This window comes from Galeopterus variegatus, unplaced genomic scaffold (assembly GCF_000696425.1).
Source record: "Galeopterus variegatus unplaced genomic scaffold, G_variegatus-3.0.2 Scaffold831, whole genome shotgun sequence".
NCBI lineage: Eukaryota > Metazoa > Chordata > Mammalia > Dermoptera > Cynocephalidae > Galeopterus > Galeopterus variegatus.
In genome coordinates, this window is record NW_007726942.1 from 372,290 (window position 1) to 400,160 (window position 27,871).

General features: G+C 37.2%; 1 protein-coding gene across 1 annotated transcript in view; it reads right to left on the reverse strand.

The window, feature by feature from the left end:
• Nucleotides 1-26,660, reverse strand: part of GBE1 (glucan (1,4-alpha-), branching enzyme 1) — a 255,662-nt gene extending 229,002 nt beyond the window's left edge. Inside the window, exon 1 of the mRNA XM_008572761.1 lies at nt 26,325-26,660. Coding sequence (XP_008570983.1) covers nt 26,325-26,467 — 143 coding nt within the window. The 5' untranslated portion in view covers nt 26,468-26,660. The remainder of the gene's footprint in view (nt 1-26,324) is intronic.
• Between the last annotated feature and the right edge of the window lie 1,211 nt (nt 26,661-27,871).

The following is a 27,871-nucleotide window of genomic DNA, read 5'->3' on the forward strand; positions in this document are numbered from 1 at the left end:
GAGGGAGGGAGGGAGGGAGGGAGGGGAAGAAAGAAGAAGGAAAAGTAAGAAAGGGGGAGAGAGGGAGAGGAGGGAAAGAAAAAAGAGAAGTAAGGGAGAAAGGGCAGGAGGGCAGGAAAAAGAAGGAAAGAAAAAAGAAATAAATGACCCTGACAAAGAAAAAAGGAACAATGAGAAAAGCCACTGCTATGAAATTAATTTCAAATTCTAACCCCAAATCAAATCATTACTGATGCCCTCTTATACAAAAAGATCCGTTACAGAAAAGCTAATTAAATGTTTATTTTGTAAATTCTTCAAAGTATTCAAAGTATGCAGAATATCTTCCATTTGCCTCTTCAAATTTACCATGCAACCTTTTCCACCCCACTCTGCACCTCAAAAGCACGGTGTGTATTAACTGTATCAAAGGTACCCATGCCCTCTCCATAGACAACTACTCTCCCTTTGAAAAGCAGCTTCTAACTTACAACTAGGAGGAAGTAGAGATTAACCGCCTGCCCATTAAACATCACGTGACTATTTGAACTGCTCATGTTGAACTGGACATTATCTGATCTGTCAAACTTTCAAAATGAACACGCAGAATGAAATTCCATCACAAAATGGAAGTGGTCCATACAAGACCAAACCCAAGCAGGTCCAGAAAGCACAAGTAAAGTAAACTACACTAAGTGCCTCAGACTCCCTAGACACTTGCTCCTACTATGGTGATACCTCTCCCTTAACCTACACGTTTGGCATCATAGGGAGGTCCCAACAGCCAAGAAATGGAGGAGGAGAAAGCATGAGCCTGGAGAATGGCTGTATCTGCACAGCATGCCTGCACAAGTCAGGCACGAACTGCAAAGTCCACTCAGAGGCAGCCTTCCCATGGAGCAGAACTAGGTTGCACATGTGGTTTTCCACTTTGGAATAAGAAGTAACTAGAAGTACAGTTCTACATTGACTTATGGGCCAGTAAGTGCATATTCTGGCCAGCAAGACATAAACTTGGAAAGAAAGAAATTTAAAAACCAGTGACAGAGAGGCATGTTGATTAACCTCTAGGAATAGGTACAGAGCAGGATGATATTCATGCCCAATGTAAATACCCATCACAGAACACACATGAAGGAACAGGCTCTTAAACGTGTGGTGAACAAGATAACCCATGCAGTGGATGTCAGTCAGCCATTTTCTCCAGCCAGGACAGCCCTTCCTCATATACAAAGTTGCTGGGGGCAGGTATGGAGGCTATTTATGGGTTCACGGTCTTCCCCTCACCAAAGCTAATCTGGCTACTACATATGCTCAGTACACGGCCAGCAAAGAGCAGGCTGCCCCCATAAACCCTCAGAATGTTACCATTCTATGGAATATCTGTTATTACATTTTATCAATTGATTACATTGGACCCCTCATATCAAGGAGGGGCAGCAATTTTGTCCTCACAAGGATAAACACACATTCTGGATACAGAATCGTCTTTACCACCTACAATGTTTCCAACAGCATCACTATTAATGGACTTAACTTATACTTTACCAACTGCCATGCTGGATGATATAATAGTGCCTCTGACCAGAGGGCATACTATATAGATAATGAGCTTATACTCAGGCAATTCACTGGTATCACCACATGCTCCAACACCTGGAAACATCTGGCTTTATAAAATGGTGGAATGGCCTACTGAGGGCTCAGTTATAATGACATTTGGTAGACAATAGCCTCAGAGGTTGAGGTACTATCTTACAAGATACAGTATATGCTTCAAACTAGCAGCCAGTAGATGGTGTTGTCTCCTCAGAGGAAGACTGTGGGCCCAGGAATCAAACGGAGGAGGTGAGAGTAGCCCCTCTCACTGTTGTAACTGATAAGCTACTCAAAGAATTTTGCTTCACACCCCAATTTTAGGCTTGGTAAATCTGGAGGTCCTCAAATTCAAAGGGAGAATTCTTCCACCCAGGAACATGGTCATAATCCGATTATTTGAAAGCTAAGACCACTCTGCGGTCATTTTGCTTTCCTCATGCCACTGAACCATGAAAAGAGGAGAAGGAAATTGGGTTGTAGTTGCACAGCGGAGGCGAGGAAGGCACTTTAGAAGCAGGTAATTTACCAGGAAGCCTCTTAGTCCCAGTAAAGGAAAACTTCAGCAACACAATAAAAACAGCTCCACGGACTCATATCCTGCAGGAATGAACCTCACAAAGATTCCCCATAAAAGTTCACCTCATAAAGAACCCCATGCAGCCAATGTGAAGGCAGCCATGACTACAAACTGAGCTTCACGACCATCTACAGAGAGGCACCTGCAGCAACTATGTTTTATGCTATTTAAATCAGTTGTTTTCTCTTTTTCCCTGTGCTACCTGATAAGAAGAATACTAGCGGTAGCCAATATGCTATGACTCAGGTAGGGTACAGCCAGTTTGACATCACCTGATGATAGGGAAACTGATGTGACCTTGTGCATCACCTGAGTTGGGAACCCAAGTTTTTCACCCTGAAAAAGGATAAGAGTACAGGCTGAGAGGTGAAGGGGGCAGACTGTGCCAGACATCTTTCATTTGCCCCGCTAGGCCCATTTTCCATCATCCTACATTGGGTTCTCTGCCCTAACAACATAACCTCTATGGGATTTATCCACAGACCTCTAGCTTCAGTAGAGTTTGGCCACTGGAGAAAATTCAGAAAGAGATCAGAGGGAGGAATTGGAGTAGATCCAAATACTTATGCTCCAGACTCTCTCTCCCTGCAACTGAGTTCACTATGTTCCCTGACCTAAGATCACTGCTCCTCTTGAAATGGATAATTCTATGTGATTTTCTCCTTCCACATTATATGAACTGCTTCTTCCTTTATTCATTCAGGCCTACAGGTGATAGCAAATCAGGAGCTAAGCCCCTGGCATTATCCAATGTGGGTTCCTTATTAATATATCTTTATAAATATTCATGTTTACAAATACTCCTTAAAGTGATATTATTTTGATTGGCATCTGTTTCCTGTGGAAGCCTTACAGATATAACTCTAAAAACTTATCTTCATCCCAAATAAACTCTAATTCGTGTTTCTAATCATTCTACAGGAACTAATGGTAAAAACAAAAATGAAGCAATAACAAACAAAAAACTTTAGACATTGATTATAGGCCATGAAGACAATTGTTTGCTTTATTTGTTTGTTCCTATAGCCCAGCACTTAATACAAGGCCTGACATGTAGGAAGCATTAAAATACAGTTGCTAAATCAATAAATGTACATAACCTGATGAGAATTATATTGAGCCAGGTCAATAAGTAAAATGAAATAGAAAGCCTACATTAATCAAGATGATTATCAGTCACAAATAGGACACATTAGACTAACATATAGCATATTTTATACTAGGCAAACTTACTCAGCAAGTCCACTTCCTTCTAAAATAAATAAAATTTAAATATATTTTTAAAATCCCAAATAAATGTGGTCATTATTCCTACAATCTATGAGAGTTAAGCATTTACATCTTCAAACTATAAATATTCAAATCCAAGCTCTAGTACTGTCCTTGTAACTAACTAGATGACAACCTCAGCCGAGGTCACTTAAATTCTTTCCTGTTGTTCATTCCAAAATTCTTGGAGTCATCCTTGATTTGTCTTTCTCTCATATCCAATCTTTCAGGAAGTCCTTTTGACTCAACTTCCATGATAGATCCCGAATCCAATCTCTTTTCAGAACCTTCACTGCTAAGATATGATCCAAGCCACCATCATCTTTTGTCTCAATTATCCAATAGCCATAACTAGTCTTCCTGCTTAAATCCTTGCCTCCTGCAATCTATTTTCAATACAGTCATCCAGAGTAATTATCTTAAAGATCCTATAATTTCTTTCTTCAAAACTCTCCAGTGGCTCCCCATGTCATTCACAGTAAAAGCCAACCAAACTCTTTACAGTAATCTACAAGTACCTGTATGATCTGAACCTTACTACCTTATCTTTTTATGTCCTTTCTTACTGTTCTGTCCTTAGTTCATTCTGCCCCAGACAAGTTGTCCTACTTACTGTTTCCTGATTACTCCAGGCAAACCCCTGCCTAGTAGCTTTTGCACTGGCCATTTCCTGATTTGGATCCCTCTTCCACCAGATACCTGCATATCTGGACTAATTCCTCTTCAGGTCTTTCCACAGTTCCTAAACTGGAACATGCTTATTTAAAACTGCCCCTCCACCCCCCAATTCCTATTTTCCTTATACTCTTCCATTTTATTTATTTTTTTTTTTTGCCATAGCATTTATCATTCAATTATTGTTATATTTGTCACCACCCTACCCTAAAACTGTGAATGTGTTTTGCTCTCCCTGCTAGTTGAAGGCAATCTGCCTCTGACTGTCCTCACTAATTGATAATAGAGGTCGGAAAAAGGTGGCCGATCTATTGCAGCATACCAAGTACAAAAGACTATAGTGATACTTCATTTTGGAAAGCAAAACAATTACACTCACTCACCCATTAGGTTTACTTTAGTCCATAGTTGTTCTCCAAGATCCACCTATCAAATCAGCATATTAAAAAGGGATGTTACAGGAATCTCCACTGCTACATCTTTGAAGTCTTAGAAGGTGGCCCTACTCTCTGCGATGTTTCCAGGGATGCAGTATTGATTAAGATTTTGTCTTTTGTTAGTAAAGGGCAGTTTCAGGGCTTTCCACTTGGTCTTCCTAAATTGTCTTCACTCCACAAGGAATCAGTTTGAAAATTCTACCAGTTTCCATGCCCTCTGCAACCATGCATTCAGGAAGTGGGAAAACAAATCTAGGATTATTCTGCCAAACCACCGGACTCACAGTGATGCGGACTCAGCCAAATATCAATTTAATAAGTGACTTCCATAAGCCTCAACTCTGACTGATATGCCACAGTAGCAATTTAGGTCCCCTCAAGGATTAATCCAGACCCATTTTTATTAATTCTCAAATCTGGGTTTTTTCCCAGTAAACAGCAAGTCCCCTTAGAAAAGTCTTGGAAGATTTAAAGTACATATTTGTGGTAGTATTTCATGTCCTTTCTCAAGGGAAATCAGCCTCTCCTCTAATCAAGGGACTCCATGGGGCTCCTATATCAGTTATACAAGTCAAGTTTCTGCTCAACATACCTAGAATTTCCCCAGTTAGAGATCAAGTAAAAATTTAGTAAGTTGCCAATCTAGTGTATTCCTAAGGACATTATGAGCCACCATCGCAGAAGGATGCATTTCAAAATTCCGACTTGAAGCCTACTAATTCACACTTGATGCCTACTATGAAAATTACAGTTCTTTATCTATGAAGCCTAAGCACTGTCAGAACCCTTTGCCACTTCAGAATCTTATGATCCCCACTGAGATCAATGCCTCTAGTTCAATGGCAGCATATCCCAATGACATTCCCCAACCTAGAGCTACCACAGAGGTCTGCTCCCCTCACCAATATATTTCTCAATTCTTAATCAAGTGTGTGTCCTCTGGAACTTCATGAGAGTTAGAGTGAGGCGGTAGAGAAAAGGACTGCACACAATAAACCTACTCTACCTCTCTCATCTTCCTATGCCTTCCTCTTTCCTCCTTCCTCCACAGTTACAGATGTTCTGGGATCTCAATCACATTAAATGTTGGCCATTGTTGAACCCAAGCTTTCAGTCGAATAATCAAGCAAACTGTTGGATCCATTTCCAGATACTCAAGTTAACACATTAAATCCAGATTCCTATTAAGAACACTCCTATAAATAAATTGGGATTAATCTGAATGAAGTATACCCATATCAATACATCGCATCCTCCTTAGTCTACATTTCTTAGAATTCAGCACTGTACATTACCTCTGGATTACTGCCAGTGCAAATTAGCTTGGTACCCAACATGCCAATTATCCCTGTGAAAGGCCGGGATCTGACTCAGTTATGGGCCTGAAGAAACTGAGAGGCCTACAGTTACATCATAAAGAGAATTGCATCCCTTTGCCTACAGAACTTCCTAAATGGTCTCCAGCTGTTGGTTTATTACCTATTGATCTTATTACCTGGCAATGTCTGAAATCAGCAAATTTTTGCCCATTATATAACCACTACCCCAATCTAAGCCACCATAATCATCCACCAGGAGTACTGCAGTTGACTCTCAACCCTTTGAAAATGTAATGTTACATACCATTCAGCCAAGCAAAAAAAATGAAAATATGAAGCCATTAAAAGGTTATATACAGATTTACTTTTTTTAGAAAATTATTCTTGTAGCTATATGGAAAATGAAAGGAAAGGGTGTGGGGTAGTAGAAACAGGAAGGTCAGTACTAAGTTGGATCAGACATGATAGTATCTTTGGACTAAAGTGTTAGCAGTGAAGATGTAAAACAATAGCAAGATTCAAATAGGACCTAAATGATGGATTTGGTTGGGTGGGGAGGAGAAAGAGAGAGAATGACAGATTTGTAATGGGTAGATACAGTGCCATTTACTAAGGAAAGAGAGATAATCATCTCTAAATGAAAATCTAAAGGTCAGAGAAATGATCTGGGATACAGATAAGAACTGTGAAATAATGAACATACTAATGATATTTAAAGCAATACTACTCAAATGTGTGATATATGGACCAGTGCAGAGCCACCATTTACCACTGGTAAAGGATGAGATAAGTACTGAAATTGAGAGTAAGCATCTAGAAACTTTTATAGCAGTTATACAGAATTTAATTTAAAAACTGGTGCTTTTGTATCTTTTTTTAAATTTAATTTCTCTAGTAACTCTTTTTTGGTGAATTTTATAAAAGTACCAATCTCTGGTAGACAGAAATTAAAAACCAAAACAAAAACAAAAAAAACCGACCCTTCACCTGAGCTTGGAAAGAACTAATTTAAAGCTCTGGTAATGAATGCAATCACATGGGGAGAGAAATCTAGAGAAAAATTCTAATTTTTAGAAATTGAGTATGATTATGTGTTTTGTCTTTGCTACCCTCATCATCTCGTAGTATCATCGAAACTGGAATGTAATTCCCTGTATTAATTTGTTGCCCATATCTCTTTATCACCATTAATAATATTTATGGAGCACTTACTTCTTGTCAGGCAGCTTTTACATGGATAATCTCATTTAATCCTCACAAAATCTCGATGAAGCTGTTATTATCCTTGTGATAAAGATTACAAAATTAAAGGTTAAGGAAGTTAAATAACGTATTCATGTCACATGGTGTCTAAGTTCATTTGATCTACTATTACAAAATGCCATATACTGGGTTATTTATAAACAACAGAAATATATTGCTTACAGCTCTGGAGGCAGGGAAGTCCAAGATTAAGGCACCAGCAGACTTAATGTCTGGTGAGGGCTCTCTGCTTTATAGTTGGCACCTTGTTGCTGCTGCTTCGCGTGGCAGAAGGAGCAAACAAGCTCCCTGAGGCCTCTCTTATGAAAGCACTAATCATCACCCACAGGCCCCGCCTCTTCATAGCATCACACTTGGGGTTAAGATTTCAACATGTGAATTTGGTGGGGGGAGGCACCGGTTATAACATTCAGACTATAGCCCATAGCTAATAAATTAGGGAGCTGGGATTTGAACACAGGACAAGCCTCAGCTTTTAACTACTGCAACATACACTATCAGCCTACTAATCAGCCAGTTTATGTATTTTAAGCAAAATATTTCATGTGAAGCTCATCAAAACTTCTGGAAGTATGACTTCAAGACCCAGGAATTTATTTTGGATATATAACATCTTAGTTATCAGGTAAGTTTTATATACTAGCATTTATCAGTGGATTGTTCTTACTGCCTCCAACCAGCCAGTAAATCACTCAAGAACAAAAGACAAAGGCACACCTTCTAGAACATAAAGTATTTCCTGGCAAATTCTGAGTGAGTTAAGGCCTATCTCCAGAGAGTTCAGATCTAAGAATCTAACTTTTCTTAATAGAAAAATAAAAAAGTTTACCTTGTCCATCAACTTAGGCAACACAATAATGTGGTCACACTGATTCTCTAGCTAACTTAGTTTTATTGAAAGATTTCATTACTGACTTAGTCTTTTACAAGGCTTCCAAAACTGGTTAAGCCAATTTTACCTTGGCTTATCATCCTTTGAAGACAGACATATATTCTACTCCTTTACAAAATATTTTTGTTAATTTATTTTTAATCATAAACACATATCCAAACATTATATAAATTAGGCATGGCTTTTGTTTAAGTTTCTATAATTCCTTTCTATAACCCATAATAAACTATTAGAAATAAACATTAACCATTACATATTACAGTGCTTTATTTAATCTACACTTTTCCATTTTTATCTAAAACACATCTGAATTTTGTCTTAGCTCCAAGAAAATGTGAGTTTTAGCTGTGCATGGAAGGATTTTTTTTTTTTTTAAACTGGTGTCTACTTATGTAATGCTGGCTCTTAAGAAAGGCCAAAATAAAACAAATGAAAAATCTAAAACAAACAATCATAAGCAACACGGTCACATGTTGGAGATTACCTAAATTCTAATTACTCTTTTTCTCATAAATACACTAGGCAGAACAGAATTATAATTGAGGGAAACTGCTGCAATAACTAGCCAAAGGCTACACAATAAGGCCTGGAATTGAAAATGGGAAGTATTAGGTAGCTAAAGTCATCATGAGATTTTGCTTTCCCTCTCACTACACAAATAGGTAAGAATAGTGCCTCTGCATCACCTGTCTCATGGCTGCCTTAGGAAATTACAAGCTTCTATTGCATTGCCAGTGTCAGAAAACACACATGCACAATTTGTTTAATATCCAAAACCTAATTTCATATAAAAGAATCCATCACAAACATTAAGAGCTAAAAAGAGTCTTAGAAAATCAGCCAAACCTGTCAGTAACTGTACTGAGGTCTAGACCACTCATTATTCCACCCATGAATCACAAACACACACACAAAGAAAATGCCAGCTGAATGGAATTTAAAAGGTTTTAAAAAAAAAAAAAAATAGAGCACAGAGACAATATAAGTACAGCACCAAATCTGGCTATTTGTGGCTTATTCAAATTTATGATATTTTCTAGGTTATAATTGAAATTTAATTATAAAATAAAATAAAATTGCAATGTCATTAACAAGCAGTAATTAACTAACAAAACCATCTGCATGAAAACATCTCTTTAATGCCATAAAATATTAAGTGCCTAAAACTTTAATATTTATCATTGCGTTTTCAGCCAGAGCTTTCCATTAACGAAAAAGGGATTGTTAATAATGTATAATAATCAATAATGTTACAAACTTGAGAAATATTTAGTTCAACAAAATGTTTGATTTTGTTTTTTTAAAAAGCCAAAGAAAAACTATGCAGACCTGGAGTGAATCACCATGTGATAGAGCCTCGGTTGTATTTAAAAGTGTAAATTCTGTTTTAAGCTTTTCCACTCCACTTGAGAAAGAGCAATGACAAAATTCCCAAATGTCAACACAGATGGAAGTTGAGAGGAACAGCAATGAAATTTAAAATGCAAACCATAACCCAAAAAAGAAGTACTCTTCCTTTCTCCTTCTTAACACTATGATGACTATCCCCAAAGAGAAGAAAATCTCCATTTTCTCCCATGTTTATACACAGAAATCAGCTCAAGGAATAGCAAAACATTTCTTCCAACTAAGACAAGGCATGATATAGAAGCCATTTAAACACACATATAATATGTATGATATATACAAATGTATAATACATATTTGTAATATGGCTAGAGTTCTAATTTTAGTTTAGCCCTAGGGCTCTCTCTATATATATTCCCTAGAATTTCTTGAAAACCTTGATGTTATAATAGATGTTTCAAAATCTACTTTAGTGTAAGCCAGAAGCGACTATAATAAGAGAGCAAAGGCTTTCTCTTGTATGCTTTTGTTTACCAGACTTCCCCATTAGAAACCTAAATCCCTCTAGAGTAGGTCATTATTACCAAATTCAGACCCAAAGAGCTTCATGAGCCTCAATTTAGAATGCTGTCTCAACTCAAGTTAAAATCAAACCCAATTCAAGGAATTTGAATGCTTTTTTTAATCAGTAAATCAGTCTCTTATTCCATCTTTTATTCAGGAAACTTCTGTGCCCGACTTTAAAAGTTTAGGTGGAAAGTTAAAATTGTATTCATTAAGAAAACAAAGTATAGTTTATAATCTAGAAAACTAAAACAGATTTAAAATGAAAATAAAAGCTAGGTATGTCTTCCCCTTCGTAATAAAATAATTTTTTTTAACCAAAGTAATATCAGCAAATAGAAGTCATAGGCATCCCAACATTTGTTATGCCATAAACACAAAAAGATGACATTCCTAAGAAATCCACACAGAATTTTAACAGTGAAGGTGAATGAAGCCAGCAAGGATAGAAATTACTACTGGTCTGGCTGAAAAGCATGTTGGGCCTGAGGCAAAAGAAGTTTTTTTAAATAGGAGAACGTTCTGAAATAGAAAGTATGTTAAACAGAATTGCCCGAGGACTGTTAGGAAATGAAAAATTACACTAACTGCATTGGGAACAGCAACCTGATAAATGCACAATGCACAAATTACAATCTTCTTCACGAGTAGCATTAGATACGAGAAAGGTTAAGCTGTATGTAAGAGAGGTTTTGCTCACCACAGGCCACTACATGATAGAAGAATTACTCTCAAGCGTTTCTAGGGACCCTCCAACAACTATAGTAATAAATATTTCTAGATTTTTAATATTACAGAACAAGCTGGACCAGACCCCCAGTCAATATATACTTGCAAAACACCCCTTGAGTGCAAACCTCTATTCTAAGTTCTATAGAAAATACCAAAAGACAATAATGTGTTCCCTAACTATATTCTTCTCTTCTTAAATTCAAAACACACATCCAGCATCCCAGAGATGCTCAGTGAGTCAGCATGTACTGAGCAGTTGCAGAGTAGAAAACACAATACTGAAGAGTGCAGGAAAACAGCATTCCACTCGAAGAATTTGAGTGATTGATAGCTCAAGAGGGCAAATGCTTTTATAAACAGCAATGTTTTCACTCTGATTACATGGCTTACTATAAAGTATTCAAAGTGACTAGGTGCAAAATAAATAAAAAGTATAAATACTGAAGGAACTACCATCTAGAGGAAACAAGAAAAGCAAGTCATAAAGAAAAGGACGTAAAAGGACACAAGGCATACATGAACTCGTGCATGTGCACATCCACAATATTGTCACTAGTTTTAAGTGTGATAGAAAAGTAATCTTTCCAGCCCTACTCTCCTACAAGCAGAGACCAACTCAGGAATAATGCAAGTCATAATGAGTCACCACACATAAGCAAGATTCTTAGGACAACAAAATTAGGAACAGCTGTTATTTAGACTCGGTCCAACTGAAGTTGGCACATCCAGAAAGGTCTAGGTCTATTAAAACAGAGAGCTGTCACCTGATCTCAGTCACTTTATCAAGATGGACCAGATTTACTTTGTCTGGCCCATGGTTTAGTCTTGAGTTATGTTTTTCCTTTATGTGACAGATGTAATGCATTTAGCCTAATAAAATATGGCCTAAATAAGAATTACCTAGTGAAAAGGGCAATGTGGACTAGCCATGTCAAATAACTTGGGGAAAATGTGGCCACCTACTCAACCCCGGTCTACTGAATGTATGGCATATCTCCACGTTTACATTTAAGATGCCATCCATTTATTTCTGGTCAAGTATTAAAAAAAAGTCACCAGTCAGTAATTGCTAAGTTCCTTTCCTAGGCAAAGTCAGAATCTCTATGGATCTAATTACCTCTGTTATAACCATAAAGTTGAATGAAACTTTCTCTCTCCTTAATCTTCCCTGTCAATCTTTTTATGGGGGTCATATCAACTCTTTCTCTCAAAGCTCCTCTTTCAAATACATAATCTAAACCTGCACTGTGTAATATGGCAGCCACTAGCCATACGTTGTTATTGAGCCATTGAAATACGGCTAGTCCCAAGTGAGATGTGCTGTAAGTGTAAAAACACACCCATCAGATTTCAAAGACCTAAAAAAAGGTATTTGAATGGGAAAAGACCAAAAAAATTTATAAAATATCTCATCAGGAACTTTTTAAAAATTATATGTTTAAATGTTACTTTGAATACATTGGGTTAAATAACATATATTATAAAAATCCATTTCATCTTGTTTCTTTTTACTTTTGTTAATGTGCTACTAGAAAATTTTAAATTGCATATGTTGTTCATATCATATGTCCATTAGATAGTGCTAATCTAGACAAGACACTAAGGTGGAACCAGGAGGAGGCATTCAACAACTCATTTGCTTTTCTGGAAACTCCCAACCGGGTGACACTCATCATAATGTCCCCAACTCATTCAGAAACAGAGCCCCTTGCTTTCTTAGGAATTGTTTCATCACCTCTAAAAATAGTCCATTATCCCTTCCAAAATGGGCTTATCTGTTTTTAAAAAACATACTTATATGTTATCAGATATGATTTATGAACAACAAGGGTACTTCAAAAAGCTCATGGAAAAACAGTATTAAGGTAATACTAATCTTTCCATGAACTTTTCGAAGACCCTGTGTATTTTAGAAGCTTCAGTTCTTGCCCAGCATAGCAATCCTTACACAAGCACCTTCTGCAACTGAACAATTTTTACAAGTAAACTTTCACATTAAGTAACAAAAGCTGTGTACACGGTTATATGACATCTTCATTAAATGTTTCACCTTCATTAATGTCTTAGCGATTATATTCTTTGACTCTTTCCAAAAAAGTCTCATAGGCTTTGTCCACATTCTTAAAGACTCATTCCTCCTTTCCTGGAGAAATAATTTTAAGAATTTAAGGCAATTCAAATGAACTTCTTTGTGATATATTCTCCCCTTCCTTATAGAACAGAGTATGCTTTCAACTATATAACACTGAATTTTGAGCATAAATATCTACTATAACTGTGCTTACTTTTCTAACAGCTGCTGTCAGACAGGAAGCCTATCTTGCTCATTTTGTTCTGCTATCACATAGAAAAATGCCTGTGACAAAGAGAATGTTGAAAACAGGTTTCTTAAATAAACAAATTAATGAAATAACCTGAATCTCAGATGCCCATGTATGTCCTGGAACACCATTTGTGGAGAATATTTTTCTTTATGTGGCCAATTTCTATATTTTATCCTAAAGACCTGTAGGCAACAGTGAAACTCATAACACAGACATAAGAAAAAGCAACTTTGATAACGCTAACAATAAAACCCCTTCTACCTACATTAAGAAAGAAATTATTATGATCATCAAAAAATTAAATAACCTGGTTAACTACATTAGTATATATGGATCACATATTTTCAAAAATCGGAATATAACTTATAGCTTAAATATTTACAGAATACAATTTAGCCCTTTGCTAATTTAGTTTTGAACTGAGATATGGGACTGCCCAGTGCTTTGCTTCTCAAAGTATCCTCTGTGAAACAGCAGCACCAGCAGCACCTGGGAGCTTCTCAGAAATACAGAATCTCAGATCCCAATGCACGTTAAATAATGTATACATAAATAGTAATAATCATAATTATTATTGTGATGACGACGATGATGATAATTTATTATCAGTAGAGTTGGTAGAAGTCACTGTTGGATGTTTAGTGTCTCAGATTCCATCATAATGAGTTATCTTTGCAGAATAAACATATCCTCCAAAGTTCCTCTTTATCTTTCTGTTTAAAAGTGGGAACATTTTTAGCTATATTATTCATAGATTTTCCAAATTTTGCCAAATAAATGTACTAACATTTTTTCTCTCAACATTCAACGAATTTCCATTTGGAAATTGACATGCTCTGATTTCTAGTATATTTATAGCACAATGAACCCTGATAAACATCAAAGTAAATATTAGGATTGGAATAAACCTAAGGCTAATTTAAGTTTGATAAAAGAGACTAATTTGAGAAAATGTTGGCTTACCTAAGATTTAACAATTTTGTTCCTACAGATAAAAGTATAACATAAAATTTTAGGAGATTTAGTTGTCATTTAAGTCAAGTAAACAAACTGAATGAAACTTGATTTTAAAAGCAATGGTTTTTGTAATTAATGTAAAACTAAAGACTATAGGATAATGTCAAATGAGATGGTTCCAGCTGTAAGACATAAGATTTATAAAAACTTTAAAAGTCAAAATAAAATTACAAGTTCAAATTTATACAGATTCATGTCAAGAACTGTTTATAATATAAATCAAAAAAGTTATGTTAGGACATGATAGAAAAAATATAAACATTGAAAACTGAAAAGAAAAAACCATAAAAAGAAGTACCTACTTGAGAATAAATTATTATACATTTCACTAATTATTTTTCCCCTGCTTCTTCAAGTTTGGGGTTTTCTTATAATAATAATCAAAAGTTAAAACAAGATCTTTTAAATAAGAACTTTGGCAGGTTATTTCATTTCCATGGCTTCAATAATCTACAATATATATATAAATTTTCATTGTTTACATATTTCAGTGAGATCTGACTGAAGACTAGTGTATTTTCAGTCAGGTGGCTTCCCAATACAAGTTTGTCAGCTTATGACCTTAAAAAGGAATCAAACATCCATAAGCAATAAAATAAACCTCAACATAAACCTCATCCTCAAACAAAACTTAAGATCACAGACTTAAATGTAATATGTAAAACAATAAAACTTTTAGAAGAAAACATTAGAGAAAATCTTCAGATCCTAGTTTCCTTCAGATCAGATTCAGTTTGTTTACTTGTCTTAAATGACAACTAAATCTCCTAAAATTTTATGTTATACTTTTATCTGTAGGAACAAAGTTAAGTCTTAGGTAATCCAATATTTTCTCAAATTAGTTTCTTTTATCAAACTGAAATTAGCCTTAGGTTTATTTCAATCTTAATATTTACTTTGATGTTCATCAGGGTTCACTGTGCTATAAATATACTAGAAATCAGAGCATGTCAATTTCCAAATGGAAATTCGTTGAATGTTGAGAGAAAAAATGTTAGTACATTTATTTGGCAAAATTTGGAAAATTTATGAATAAGGCAAAGAGCTCTTAGATGTGATGCAAAAGCATGATCCATAATAGAAAAAAAAGAAAAAGAATCAGTAAGTTGAACTTCAACAAAATTAAAAAATTTTGTTCTGTGAAAAACCCTGTTTAGAAGATGAAAACGCAAGTTACATACTGAAATAAAATATTTGCGAAGCATATATCTGACAAAGGACTCTAGAATATATAAAGAACCCTCAAAACTCAAAGGTAAAAGGAAGAAAAATCAATCTAGTTAGTAAATGGGCAAAAGACATTAACAGACATTGCACCAAAGAGGATGTACAGATGGCAAATAACTCTTTAATAGATGTTCAGCATAACTACCTATTAGAAAAATGTGAATTAAAACCACGATGACACAATAGATGACTACACATCTATTGGTACAGCTAACATTAAAAACAGTGACAATACCAAATTCTGGCAAGGATGCAGATAATCTGGGTCCCTCATTCATTGCTGGTGGAATGCAAAAATGGTACAGAGACAATGGAAAATAGTTGGGTAACTTCTTATAAAATTAAATATACACTTGCCATATGACCAAGCAGTTACACTCCTAGTCCTTGATCGTACAGAAATAAAACCTGTATATAAACATTCATACCTTAGCTTTATTGTAATATTTGTAATAGCCACAAACTAGAAACAATCCAAATGCCCTTCGACAGGTAAATTGATAAGCAAACTGTGGTATGTCCATATAATGGAATACTACTTGGCGACAAAAAAGGAAGAACTACTAATACATGCAACTTGGATAGATCTCAAGGATACTAAGTGGAGTGAAAAAAAGTAACCTCAAAAGATTATTTGTTGCATGACTTAATTTATATAACACTCTCAAAATGAAAAATCATAGAGATGTAAAACAGATCAGTAGTTGCCAAAGGTTAAGGATGTGGGCGAGAGTGTTAGTGTGAGTATAAAACAGTTCTGTGTCTTTACTGTGATGGCAGTCACATTAAAATATTCATGTGATAAAACTGTAAAAAGTATATACACACACACACAAATGAGTATATGTAAAGCCTAAGGAAATCCAAATAAGGTCTGTAAGTGTACCAATGTCAATTTCCTGTTTTTGATACCACACTACAGTTATGCAAGATATTACCACTGGGGAAATCTTGGTGAAGGGTACAGGACCCTTCTCTGTAATCTTTTTGCAACTTCCTGTAAGTCTATAATTATGTCAAAATGAGTTTTTTAAAGAAATCCAGTATAACACAATTTGCAATTCTCTAAACTGTCTCCATTATATTTTTAAGAGTCCTCTCATTTAAAGGTACTTTGAACATGCTACCAACAACCCTCAGTTTTGATACTCCTCTTATTTCTATGTACTTCCTGCATATGTGTTATATTTTTGAGTAAAGTTTTGCCTAATAGTGCATGAATAGCATATCATTTTCAATACAGGCACCTTAGGGAAGTGGAGCAAAATGAGACCTGTCAGTCTCACAACACTCCTCTCACTAGTAAGCACAACTTAAACAACCAAATGTTATTTAACATTAGACGGTCAAGAGAATGGAAGACTCCCAGGTGTAAACAAAAAATGAACAAACAAGCAAACAAAAGTTTCGAGGTATTTTAATGCAGAAAGGTAAAAGCTGAGAGAGAAAAAAAAAAAAAAGCACCAAAATGACAACCATGAACTCATTTGTGAATCTTCAGAATCCTGGAATAATAATCAGCCCTCCTGAGAGAAGAACTATAAAACAATTAAAAAGCAATAGTAACTCAGACATTACATACTCATTATCTCCAAACAGTAACATGAAATGATAACAGATAATAGACCATAAGCTCTTAGAAAACTAAGATGACCCCAGACACATCATTAATCTTCTATTCGACATCAAAGAGGAATCACATTCTTCCATAAATTGACCTTTAGTCCTATTGTCAAACACTAAACACTAGACTTGATTATGATGGTAATCCCTATTTATATGAAAAGTCCGTGGAAGGTAGGTATGTTCTGAAGAATGAAAGTCACACATCTTAAGCTTTAAAAAAAAAAAAAAGCATAGAAAAGTATAACGTTAAAGTCTCATGAGCTTGTATGTAGTTATATAACAAAAATCAATTCCTGTTTTAACAAATGAGCATAAATTAACTGACATCTTTAATTTAGTTCTCCTTTTCTTTCTAATCCCACAAATATTCTATTCTCCAAATAAAGATAATGCTGATCATTTTTTCATGAGCCCAAGATAACATGGAAAAATTATTATTGACAAACGGATTTCATTTCAAAACTTTCTCAAATTTTTTAAAAATAAACTGTCATTTTGGGACAGAGCAGCCAATAGTTTCTGTTATTTCCCCAAGAAAAGAATCCAGAAAAATACAGATCAGGTCTAGCAAAGTGAAAGCCATGACCCAGGGGTTGGTGACACTGAGGGATATGGCTGTAGACTTCTCTCAGGAAGAGTGGGAACACCTGGACTCTGCTCAGAAAGATTTGTACATAGAAGCGATGTTGGAGAATTATAACCTGGTCTTGCTGTGGCTTTTCATCTTTAGCCAGATGTAATGTCCTCTTTGGAACAGGGAAAGAGCCCTGAGATGTGATGGATGAGACAAAAGGACATTTCTCAGGAAGATGTATGTGCAACTGAAAGCCCTGATGATCCAGGCTCATTTTCAGCTAAGGATGACCATGGGACAGTTGTGAGCGATAAAAACTAGAAGGAGTTCATAAGAAAGCTAACATATGCTTAGCTAAAATAAACATAGCAGGCTGGCATGTGTTCCTGCTAAGAATATGGATGTGGTGCTGAGACATGCCCAGTCATCTTCTAAGCCTATGAATAGAGATCATATGCTAAGGATAATAGAGAAAACAGATAAGGAAGGATGGATCCATGCTAATGCCCAAACTACTCATCTTCACTTTCTTCGTAAGTGAAAGATAGAAATCTCTATTTCTATAATTCCTAGTTTGTAGGATTTTCTGTTAATTGAGAGCATGTTGGGCTTTCTGTTACATGGACCTAAATGTATAACTGATTTTATAAGGTTTCTGTAAGAGTACATATTTATATTGTGCAGTTATTCAAAATTAAATATAACCTATGTCTAGATACTTATTTTTTATGAAAATGAAAATAAATGAGACTGAAGATACTGAGTAACACATATCATTGTTAAACAAATAGTTAATTCTTACTTGCTGAATCTTTGGAAAACTTCAAGTTTACCTATGTTAGAAGTATAGTTGTAGACTTGGAATCTGACTAGCATATCTTAAGTTGTAGAACTAGTGTATATAACCAGAGATTGTACTACTAAAATACATATGAATGTTCTATTCCCTTGTTTTATGCATCTTATGGGAAAATCAAACCTATTAAAAATATCTGAAATTATAACATTAAGAAAGAGAAAAAAAGACAAGGCAGGGCATAAGATTTAAAATCTTTTCTGATTAATATATCAGATGTATATATATGTTCAGAATCCACTGAAATAATTCTTTCATTTTCAAACTTTCAAGCTGCTATTATGTATTTTTTCTTCTTCTATATTAGTCTTATTTTCAAAATTATTCCTGCTGTTAGTAAACTCTGTATGACCGTTCCTCTAACCATCCAGAGTTCAGGAAGAAGAAAATCCCTGCAGCTGTTTGATGTCCAAGAATATGAACACTTAGCAGTCAAATGAAAGAAGAGAAAAGACAGAAAAGGAAGATCAAGAGCAGAGTGGTTTTGAATTTCTGCAGGCTAGCATTTCCCTCACTCAATAAAAGGAGCTTTGTGCTCATTATATCCCTGGACTCATCTTGCCTTCAGCTTATAGTAAACTGGCAATTGCCTTATCATTTCCTCTCCAAATTAAGGATCAAAGTTTAAACATATTCTTTTTCTCCTCTATTAGATTATGATTAAAATTACCACCTGCCTCACCTCATTCACACAATCACTTCTACTAGGAAAAAGAAAGTACCTCCTAAAGTAAAGACACAGTTAACCCAGCAAAACTAAGACTAGTGGAGAATTTCTGGTCATGGTATGTATCTTATTTGATTTTGGAACATAACATTAAAAAAGCTAACAATAATAATAACTTCTGAAAATAATATTCTAATAAATATTTAAGTTGGAAAGTAGTGTGCTATAATATTATCATCAAATTATTATTTACTCACTGATCATCTTTACATACTCATATATTCCTAGTCCTCAAGACACCCTACAACGTACATTCTATCCACCTTCTATAGAGGAAGATACTGAAGTCCACAGAGGTTTATTAATTTGCCCTAGGACTCAAAGCTATTTAACTGTTATGAAAACTAAAATTTAAGCCTCATTTTGCTCTTGTGCTTTGCAACATGGACACTCAGCAATCTTTTTATCTTTTTTTTTTCCATTTTACATATGAAGAAACTAAATTTACAATCTAAATTATTCTAATCATTTAAACATCAAAAAAATCAAATTTTATAAGTTAATCATCATAACTTAATGTCAGATTAGCTGCAATGGAATTGTATAATAAACCAAGGAGTGTAAGTTGTATAACAACATATGTTTAATGCAGAGTTTTACCTTTTGCCAAGCTATCGGATTCCTATTGCACTAAACACAAAACAGAATGGGGCTTCTTTTGGATATTAAACACAAAAGAACACTGGATTCAAAACAGTGGTGAACATACATTGATGAGCAGACATCACCACAAGAAGAGAATCTACTCTTTAGTAAAAAAAAAAAAAAAATCAGCTTATTTTTACAATAAAAGGCACCTGGTACAGCAATTCTCTCCAAAGAACACACTTTCATGTTTTCCTTTAATATTTCCAAACGTATAATCGAAGTTTAATGCATGCTTTCAAATAACAGCAGCATGATATACTTATCAGTCTAAAACTATAGTACATTTCACAGGGATTGTGTTATCATCTCACTGACTAACTAGGTCCCAGCTTGCTGGGAGCTGAAAGGAATCCCCTAAGAAGTTACCACACACAGAGTCATTTCTCGGGAGGTGGTGCGACAGGCACCAGAGCCTAAACTAAACCAAAGTGCTCCATCGAGTCATGCTAAGGCACTTTGAAAATGAGAAGAGGTCAGAGCCTCTTGACCATTGCTGCAGAGAATTCAGGTGTGACTCTGGAGTTAGTACAGATCTGAGCTGCAAAGGGCAAATGAATCTACTGGTACATAAGAGCAGGTCGTGTACATCCCGTAATCTTCCGATTCTTCCTTGCCTTCTAAAATCACTGACATTTGACTTTCTTCAGAGCCCACAGATTGGCCAGGTGCTGAGAAAAAAGTGTGCCATTCAGCTATAATGTAAAATGTCTATTCCATAAGAATCAACTTTTGTTGTTATTGCTGACATACCAAATCCAAGTTACTTTCAATTCTGATTAGATACCAATATCTAATATTTGTATCTATAAGTAAAATAAAAATTATTTTACTTCTAACAAAGAAGAGATCTTCACTGTAATTATAATACTTAACACACTTGAGCTCATTAAACCTCCTCTCCCTTTTTTGGGCACACAACTTGATGTCAGATACTCCCTGTTTTAGTCCGTTTTGTGTTGCTATAACAGAATTACCTAAGACTGGGTAATTTACAAGGAAAAGAGGTTTATTTGGCTTATGATTCTGAGACAGCTGCACCTGGCATGGGCCTCAGGCTGCTTTTATTCATGGCAGAAAGTGGCAGGGAGCCGGTGGGTACAAGTACAGGGGAGGGGAGGGGAGAGAGGAGGTGCCAGGGTCCTTTAAACAATCAGGTCTTGCGGGAACTAGAAGGAGAACTCACTCACTACCCCTCCTCCCCCAGGGAAAGCATTAATCCATTCATGAGAGATCTGCCCCCATGACTCAATCAGTTTCCAACACTGCCACATTGGAGATCAAATTTCCACATGAGTTTTGGAGGGGACAACACATCCAAACTCCATCACTCCCAAACTGACTGTCCTTCAGAGATTAAAATTTTAGTCTCTGTGAGTTTGAAAGCATCTAATCAAGAATTATTTTCTTGATTTACTCTGGTTATCTTTAGCTCTTTACGTAGCATATATTCTTCTTTTCCAGATTGTCACATAAAACCTCCTAGTAACTGCTCCTGTTTTCTGTCCATCCATCCTAGCATTCCATACATTTTTAGCTTAAGGTGAGTTTACCTTAGACTCATTAGTATGGCAAAAAGGAAAAACAGAGTCAGAAAACATTTTGTGAGTTATTTGCTCATCTAAATACTATAGTAGGCATTTACTATGAACCAGGTCCACTTCTACAGACTGAGACTACAATAGTGAATAAATGATATAGATATAGCACCCACCCACAGGACCAAACAATCTAGTGGGGATGCAAAAAGTAGAAAAACAACTATATCACAGTGAATAATCACCCTTAAGAGAGGGGTAGTTCAAGGTGGGAGACAACAGGAAGGTTTAAAGATAGGCAGAAGTCAGAGAAGGCACACAAAATATCTCTAAGCTGTGTCCTAAAATATGTATAGGAGCTCAACATAAGACAGAAGCAAAGAATGCATCAAGCAGAAAGAACAGCAAGCACAAACACATAGATGGACCCAGGGCTAGACCAAAACATGTAACATACAAGACAGGATAATATGATGGCTCACCTTCAAACCGATATTCTTTAGAACGATTTGTTAAAAATCTTGATGGGACAGAGAAGTTATTTTATATTAATAAAAATTAAATATAGGAAAAATTTCACTTATTCACCCTTAATAGGCTAAAACAGAGTCACTCTTCTGATAAAGATCAGAAATTTTTTCTAATTCTTGATATGTCTTGCCTTTTATTTGGTGATTTTTCCAGATCTTCCAACTTCTTGTGTGCATACATAAAATAAGAAGTGAAAATTTTCAATATTCAAAAAAAATTTTAATTTTCAAAAAACAGAGTACATGTAGAAAATGAATGTCATGTTTCTGATTTATTTCAGTGATTTGTTAGTGCCCTTATAGACTGGCCCCCAAACGTCCCAGCTGCCCCTCTCCCTGTAAGCCCCCCTGGTTAGATGGCATACAGTGAGAAGATGAGGCTGAAAAGGTGAACAGAGACCAAATAATGCAGAATCCTGCAGATTTTGAGAAGGACTGTACTGTACCTTAAGAGAAATGAGGAATTATTCAAAGGGTTTAAGTAGAGGAGTACTATGATCATATCTGCCTATTTCAAAGTTCATTCTATTTACTCTGTTTTGGGGTGAACAGGGGTGGAGGAAGTGGGAACAGTGAAGATTTGAAAAGGAGGAACAGCTATGAGGCTGGTTTTGTAAACCAGGCTGAGATGCCAGCAACTTGAAATAGGATGACAGCAGTAGGAATGCAGAGTGGTACATACCTGAAAGACTTAGGAGCTACAATTGGCTAAACTCAGAAATGAAAAAAAGAGGGGAGAGGAGTAATGAAGAATAAACCTTAAGTTTCACACTTTAGCAGTTGGTAGATGAGGATACCACACACTGAGATAGGGTATAAAGGAACAAACAGGTTTGGGATGAAAAACCATTAAATTCAGCTTCATACACATTGAGCTTTGTGTAAGACATCAAAATGCAGATATTTGTAAATATGTCTGAGACCAGGAGAAAGATCTGGGGTGAAGACAGATGTGGGCAGCTTCAATAGATAGACGGAATACATGGGATGGATGAGAATGCCTAGGGAAAGTATATAAAGTAGAAATATATAAAAGGACCTAAGGAAGAGACCTGAGAATCTCTTACATTAAATGATCAGAAAAAGGCTGAGGAGAAATCATCAAATAATGAAAGAAAAGCAAGATCATGGCTTCGAGGAGCCAAGAAATGGTCCAAAATATATAATGCTATAGATAAAGAGGTATCCATTAAATTATCAAGAAGTTGTTTGTGAACCTTACTGAGAACAGTTTTAGTAAAGAAAGATTAATCCCAGCTGCAGCGCTTATTAGCCATGTGAACCTCAAGCCAAATCTCACTTTTCCAAATCTCAGTTGTAAATCAGGAAAAGCCACCCTGCCTACTCATGGTTTGTTATGAGCATTAAATTAAATACCATAATACAGGTATATCTGAAAGTACTATGTAAACTTTAAACAGAGGATACAGACTAGTGTTATTGCAATTGTGTTGTCCTGAGCAGTGTTCACAAACATCAGCTCTCTGTTCCATGCATTTGGCAAGCCAATGGGCACTGGCCAATATTGTGCATCAGCAGAAGGGACTCACTGTTAGGCAAAAGCTGTAAGAAACAGTTCTATACATATTCCTTATTCCCTGCTACTAGCATTGTCAGAACATATTTTAAAACAAATCCTTCATAAGCTGAGTCCTTAAAAGACTGCTAGGAGAGAGCCCTGTAGCTGACTCTTGCTCACACGTAACATGAGGACAATTAAATGTGTTGTTTTAAAGCACTAAGATTTCAGAATTATGACAACAACTAACCGCAGTATAAACAATAGGTTAAAAAAAAAAAAAAAAAGAAAGAAAAACAAGACAGCCAAGTGGGAAATACCATCGTAGAGGTAATCAATGAGACAGCATGGAGGTACTCACACACACTAATGACTAATCTTTATTTTATGGCACAGAGTAACTCATTAATCCTCCACATTGGATTCAAAATTCTTAGAGTTACAGAAGGTAAAAAGAACAACAAAAATACAAAATAGAATTTCAAATAAAGAGATGTTGGTTGGGGAAAATTGAGACAGTTCATCCATGAGAAAAAGTTGCCTCCATCACCACCATTGTTACGCAGTTATTCGTACCCCAAATTTTCTTCACTACTTACCAAGCATACTTTGCAGCTAAATAGTTGACTAGTTGTATATTTGCATTAGGCAAGAAACACTGCCCAAATGGGTTATTCGAAATAAACAGAAAATAGGACAAGTAACCAAGACCAGACCCTTATGAAGAAAGAATTTTTTATTCCTCAAGTGCTAATAATAAAAGTTACTGCTGCCAAATGCCAAATTACTATTTGATATACCTAAATGAACATGTGTGCTGGAAAACGGCAATTACTCAGAACCAAGACCAGAAGTAGAATCTGGGTCAGAGTGAGGCATAAGGACCCACGGGACCAGATTTTTCACCAAGAACACTGGATTCCACCCACTTCTTTATTCTGTCCTTTGTTCCCCTCATTAGTTTTGACAAACGATGAAAGAGGATTATAATTGCTTCAACCCTAATGGAGTTGAAAGTGAAGTACATGAAAGAAACACTTAAGGAAGGATGTTTGCTTGTACCATTTAAAAAGAAGAGAGGGGGAGGGTATAGACAAAACATTTTCACAACTCTTCTTTTAGAAATGTTTTAAGTGTCATTTTACAAATCATACATGTAAATCAGTGTCATCGTTATAAGCACATCAAAAAAATCTGACCACTACCTTTAATGACACTAAAATTTTTGCTCTAAAATTGTTTGACTGTATCTAAATCCAATCCAATCTCAAACTAAGAGGATAAATGTACTAAGTTTCATTGAAAATGTATACTACAGGGCCAAGCCTGTGGCGCACTCGGGAGAGTGCGGCGCTGGCAGCGCAGCGACTCTCCCGCCGCAGGTTCGGATCCTACTATATAGGAATGGCCGGTGCGCTCACTGGCCGAGCACGGTGTGGGCGACACCACACCAAGGGTTGCGATCCCCTTACCGGTCACAAAAAAAAAAAAAGAAAGAAAAAGAAAATGTATACTACAGGGCCAAGCCTGTGGCGCACTCGGGATAGTGCGGCGCTGGCAGCGCAGCGACTCTCCCGCCGCAGGTTCGGATCCTACTATATAGGAATGGCCGGTGCGCTCACTGGCCGAGCACGGTGTGGGCGACACCACACCAAGGGTTGCGATCCCCTTACCGGTCACAAAAAAAAAAAAAAAAAAAGAAAAAAAGAAAGAAAAAGAAAATGTATACTACAAATTCTGAAAGCTATATCACAAGGCTACTCACCAAATGGTTTATGTAACAGCACAATCATCTGTTTAGGTGAGCAACAGCTCAAGGTGACTACCTTGTGGAGGGTTCACTCATTAGGATATACAAGCTCTAGAATGAGATGTATGAACTTGGTATCCCTTACTATCTTTACAGCAGTGTTTTTGTTCATAGGAGTTCCTCAATAAACATTTGGTGAATTCAAAACATGTAACACACGACAATGCTATGACATAAACCTTAGTTGTTTGGGGGTGTTTTTTCAAACTCATTTTCATTACCCTAAATGCTGCTTAATGCGAGTAACTAGCCAGATGTCGTCTGTTATTTCAAAGATTGGCTATGTACAAGGGTACTTCAAAAAGTTCATGAAAAAATTCGTATTACCTTTTAATTCTATTTTCCACGAACTTTCTGAACTACTAGCGTATATTCTGTTGCCAGGATACTTTTTATTCTGCATTAGCTCTGCTAAAAGGGCAGAAACTATTAAATCACATTGGGCTTACCTCACAAATGTAACTATTAAACCTAGTATAATACCTCTTTTAATTAAAAAAAAAAATACCTTTTTAGTTGAGCTGATTAGTAGAATTATTAGCCCAATAGCTAAATTGTGGTAAACCAATGCTATACAATGAAAGGAGACAAGCTAAAACTAAAGCATCCTAAATTGGCCTCTAGAAGTTTAGTTTTCCTTTTCTTTTCTCTCTTCAGGATGGAAAAATCAAACACAGAGAATACTGCCCTACATTACGCATCAATGTCGGTCCAAGGGGATAAAAAAGTGACCAAGATAGGCTTAATCTTCCCTGAAAGGTGGGAACATTAAAAAGGAAAGAAAAGCTAAGGTACGGCATCTGCCTGAAAGGATCCTGTTAGCTATAAAATCACCATATTTGCTGTGAAATAAACTAGAAAGTTTTTAATGCGTAATTACACACGCCGGGTCTCACGCCCAAGCTAATTCACAGGACCACGCCAGTGCGTGCAAATGTCAGGAAATCTGCAGTGGCGTTGCGTCACTCCCAGCAGCACCAGAGGAAACAAGTGCTGGCAGCCAAAGCACATACCCCATGGCGCAAGAACGCTGATGAGGAGGAGAGAGGGGATGAGGAACAAAGTTGATTCAACGTTTCAGCGCCCACTCAGGGGCCCAGAGCTGTCAACCCACAACTCCGGAAACCACGGAACCTAGTAACTCTCGTCCACCCGAGGCCCCGCCCGCCGAGGCTCCTCCCCTCAGGGCGGGGTCGACGCGCGCAAAGCCTGAGGGGTGGCTGATCCCCGTCCCCGATTATGGAAGGCTGGCCGCTCCGCTATGAGGGGGTTTGGTACCTGCGCTGGAAGTCCACGGCGAAGGGCTTGAGGTACGGGTCGATCTCCAAGAGTCGAGCCAGTTCGGGCACGTCCGCCAAGGCTGCAGCCAGAGCCTCCTCGGAGCACTTGGCCTGAGCTGCGGGAGTTGCCGAGGCCGCCATGTTCCGCTGCAGCCCGAGTAGCAGAGGCCCGAGAGGGTCGAGTGGGGCCTGAGCGGGAACGGGAGCGCCGGCTAGGAGGAAGGCGGCGAGGGCGGAGCTGGAGGTGCTGAGGCTTGTCGAGCCCAGGCGAGTCGCTGCGGGCCAGGTCCTTTATAATGGGTGAGGCCGACCGGCCGCCCCTTTCTCCCCCCGTCGGCGGGGAGGAGCGGGACCCGGGCTGCTCCCCGGACGCACGTCCCGAGCGGGGAGGAGGTGCCGAGGCCTCTCCGCCCACTCGCGCGGCTCGCACCTGGAGGCCGGGCGGTCCTGTCCTTTCCTCCTCCCAGCCTCTCTTCCCCGCGGGCCGAGGCCACTCTAGAAGGCGAGTCCAGTGCAGACGTCGCTCAGCCTTGCGCACCCTCCCCCAGACCCACTCTTGGCTCCGGAGCAGACGCTCCGGTTTTCTTCTTTTAAACAACACCCACTTGGCAGAGTCCCCTTCAAATGGGTATATGGTTTTCTTGGATCGGATCCTCCAAGAACTTTTCGAAGTTATGAGAATTTTTTGTTGGGACCCTGTTTCATACAGATCAAGTAAATTCACAGGGAGGGGGACAGTCAAGCGCAGATAATAATAATAGTGTTGAAAATGTTAATAGCAGGGGGCTGGCTGGTTAGCTCACTTGGGAGAGCATGGTGCTGATAACACCAAGGTCAAGGGTTCAGATCCCCGTACCAGCCACGCCAGAAAAACCCAAAAAAGCTAATAAACATTTCAAACACCATTTAAAAGCAAAAAGGAAATGGTAATATCACTTACTAGCCAGCGCTATCCTAAGTTTGCCATGTCTCATGAATTTAACCAAGCCACAGGATCCTGGAATCCCACTCATACTCTCTTCTGGTACTGTTCTCCGGGTTACCAATGGCAGAGTATAGAAACAATCCCATGCCCTATAAGGCCAAAAAAAGAAAGAAAAGGGCATTTGCCTTTGTGTATAGTTGTAACAAACTTTTCAAAGATTAACCTATCTTTGAGATAAATGGTATAAAGATCATTAAATGGGAATTCCACTCTACTACTTACAGTGATAAGACAAGAAATCTCTCTTCCTTTGGCTCAGGAAGTTCCCACTTGGAACTGCCTTCTGTTCTTTTACTCGCATAACTGATTGGCTTCGAGTTCACAGATTCTTTTTTAAGAATACAGGATTGGACTCCAAGAGAAATGGACCCACCAACACCGGAGGTTCCAAGCTGCTTTGTATCTGGAAACTGGAGAGGCTTGAGGTATCTTTCTCGGTTAAAACCTGGGGATGAAGAATCCTAGGGACTATGGAGGAGAAACAGTATTGATCAGCCTTGATCCTTGAGCTTTTAAATATTCAAAATGAAAGTTTTTGTGAAGGGTTTAATAAAGACTTG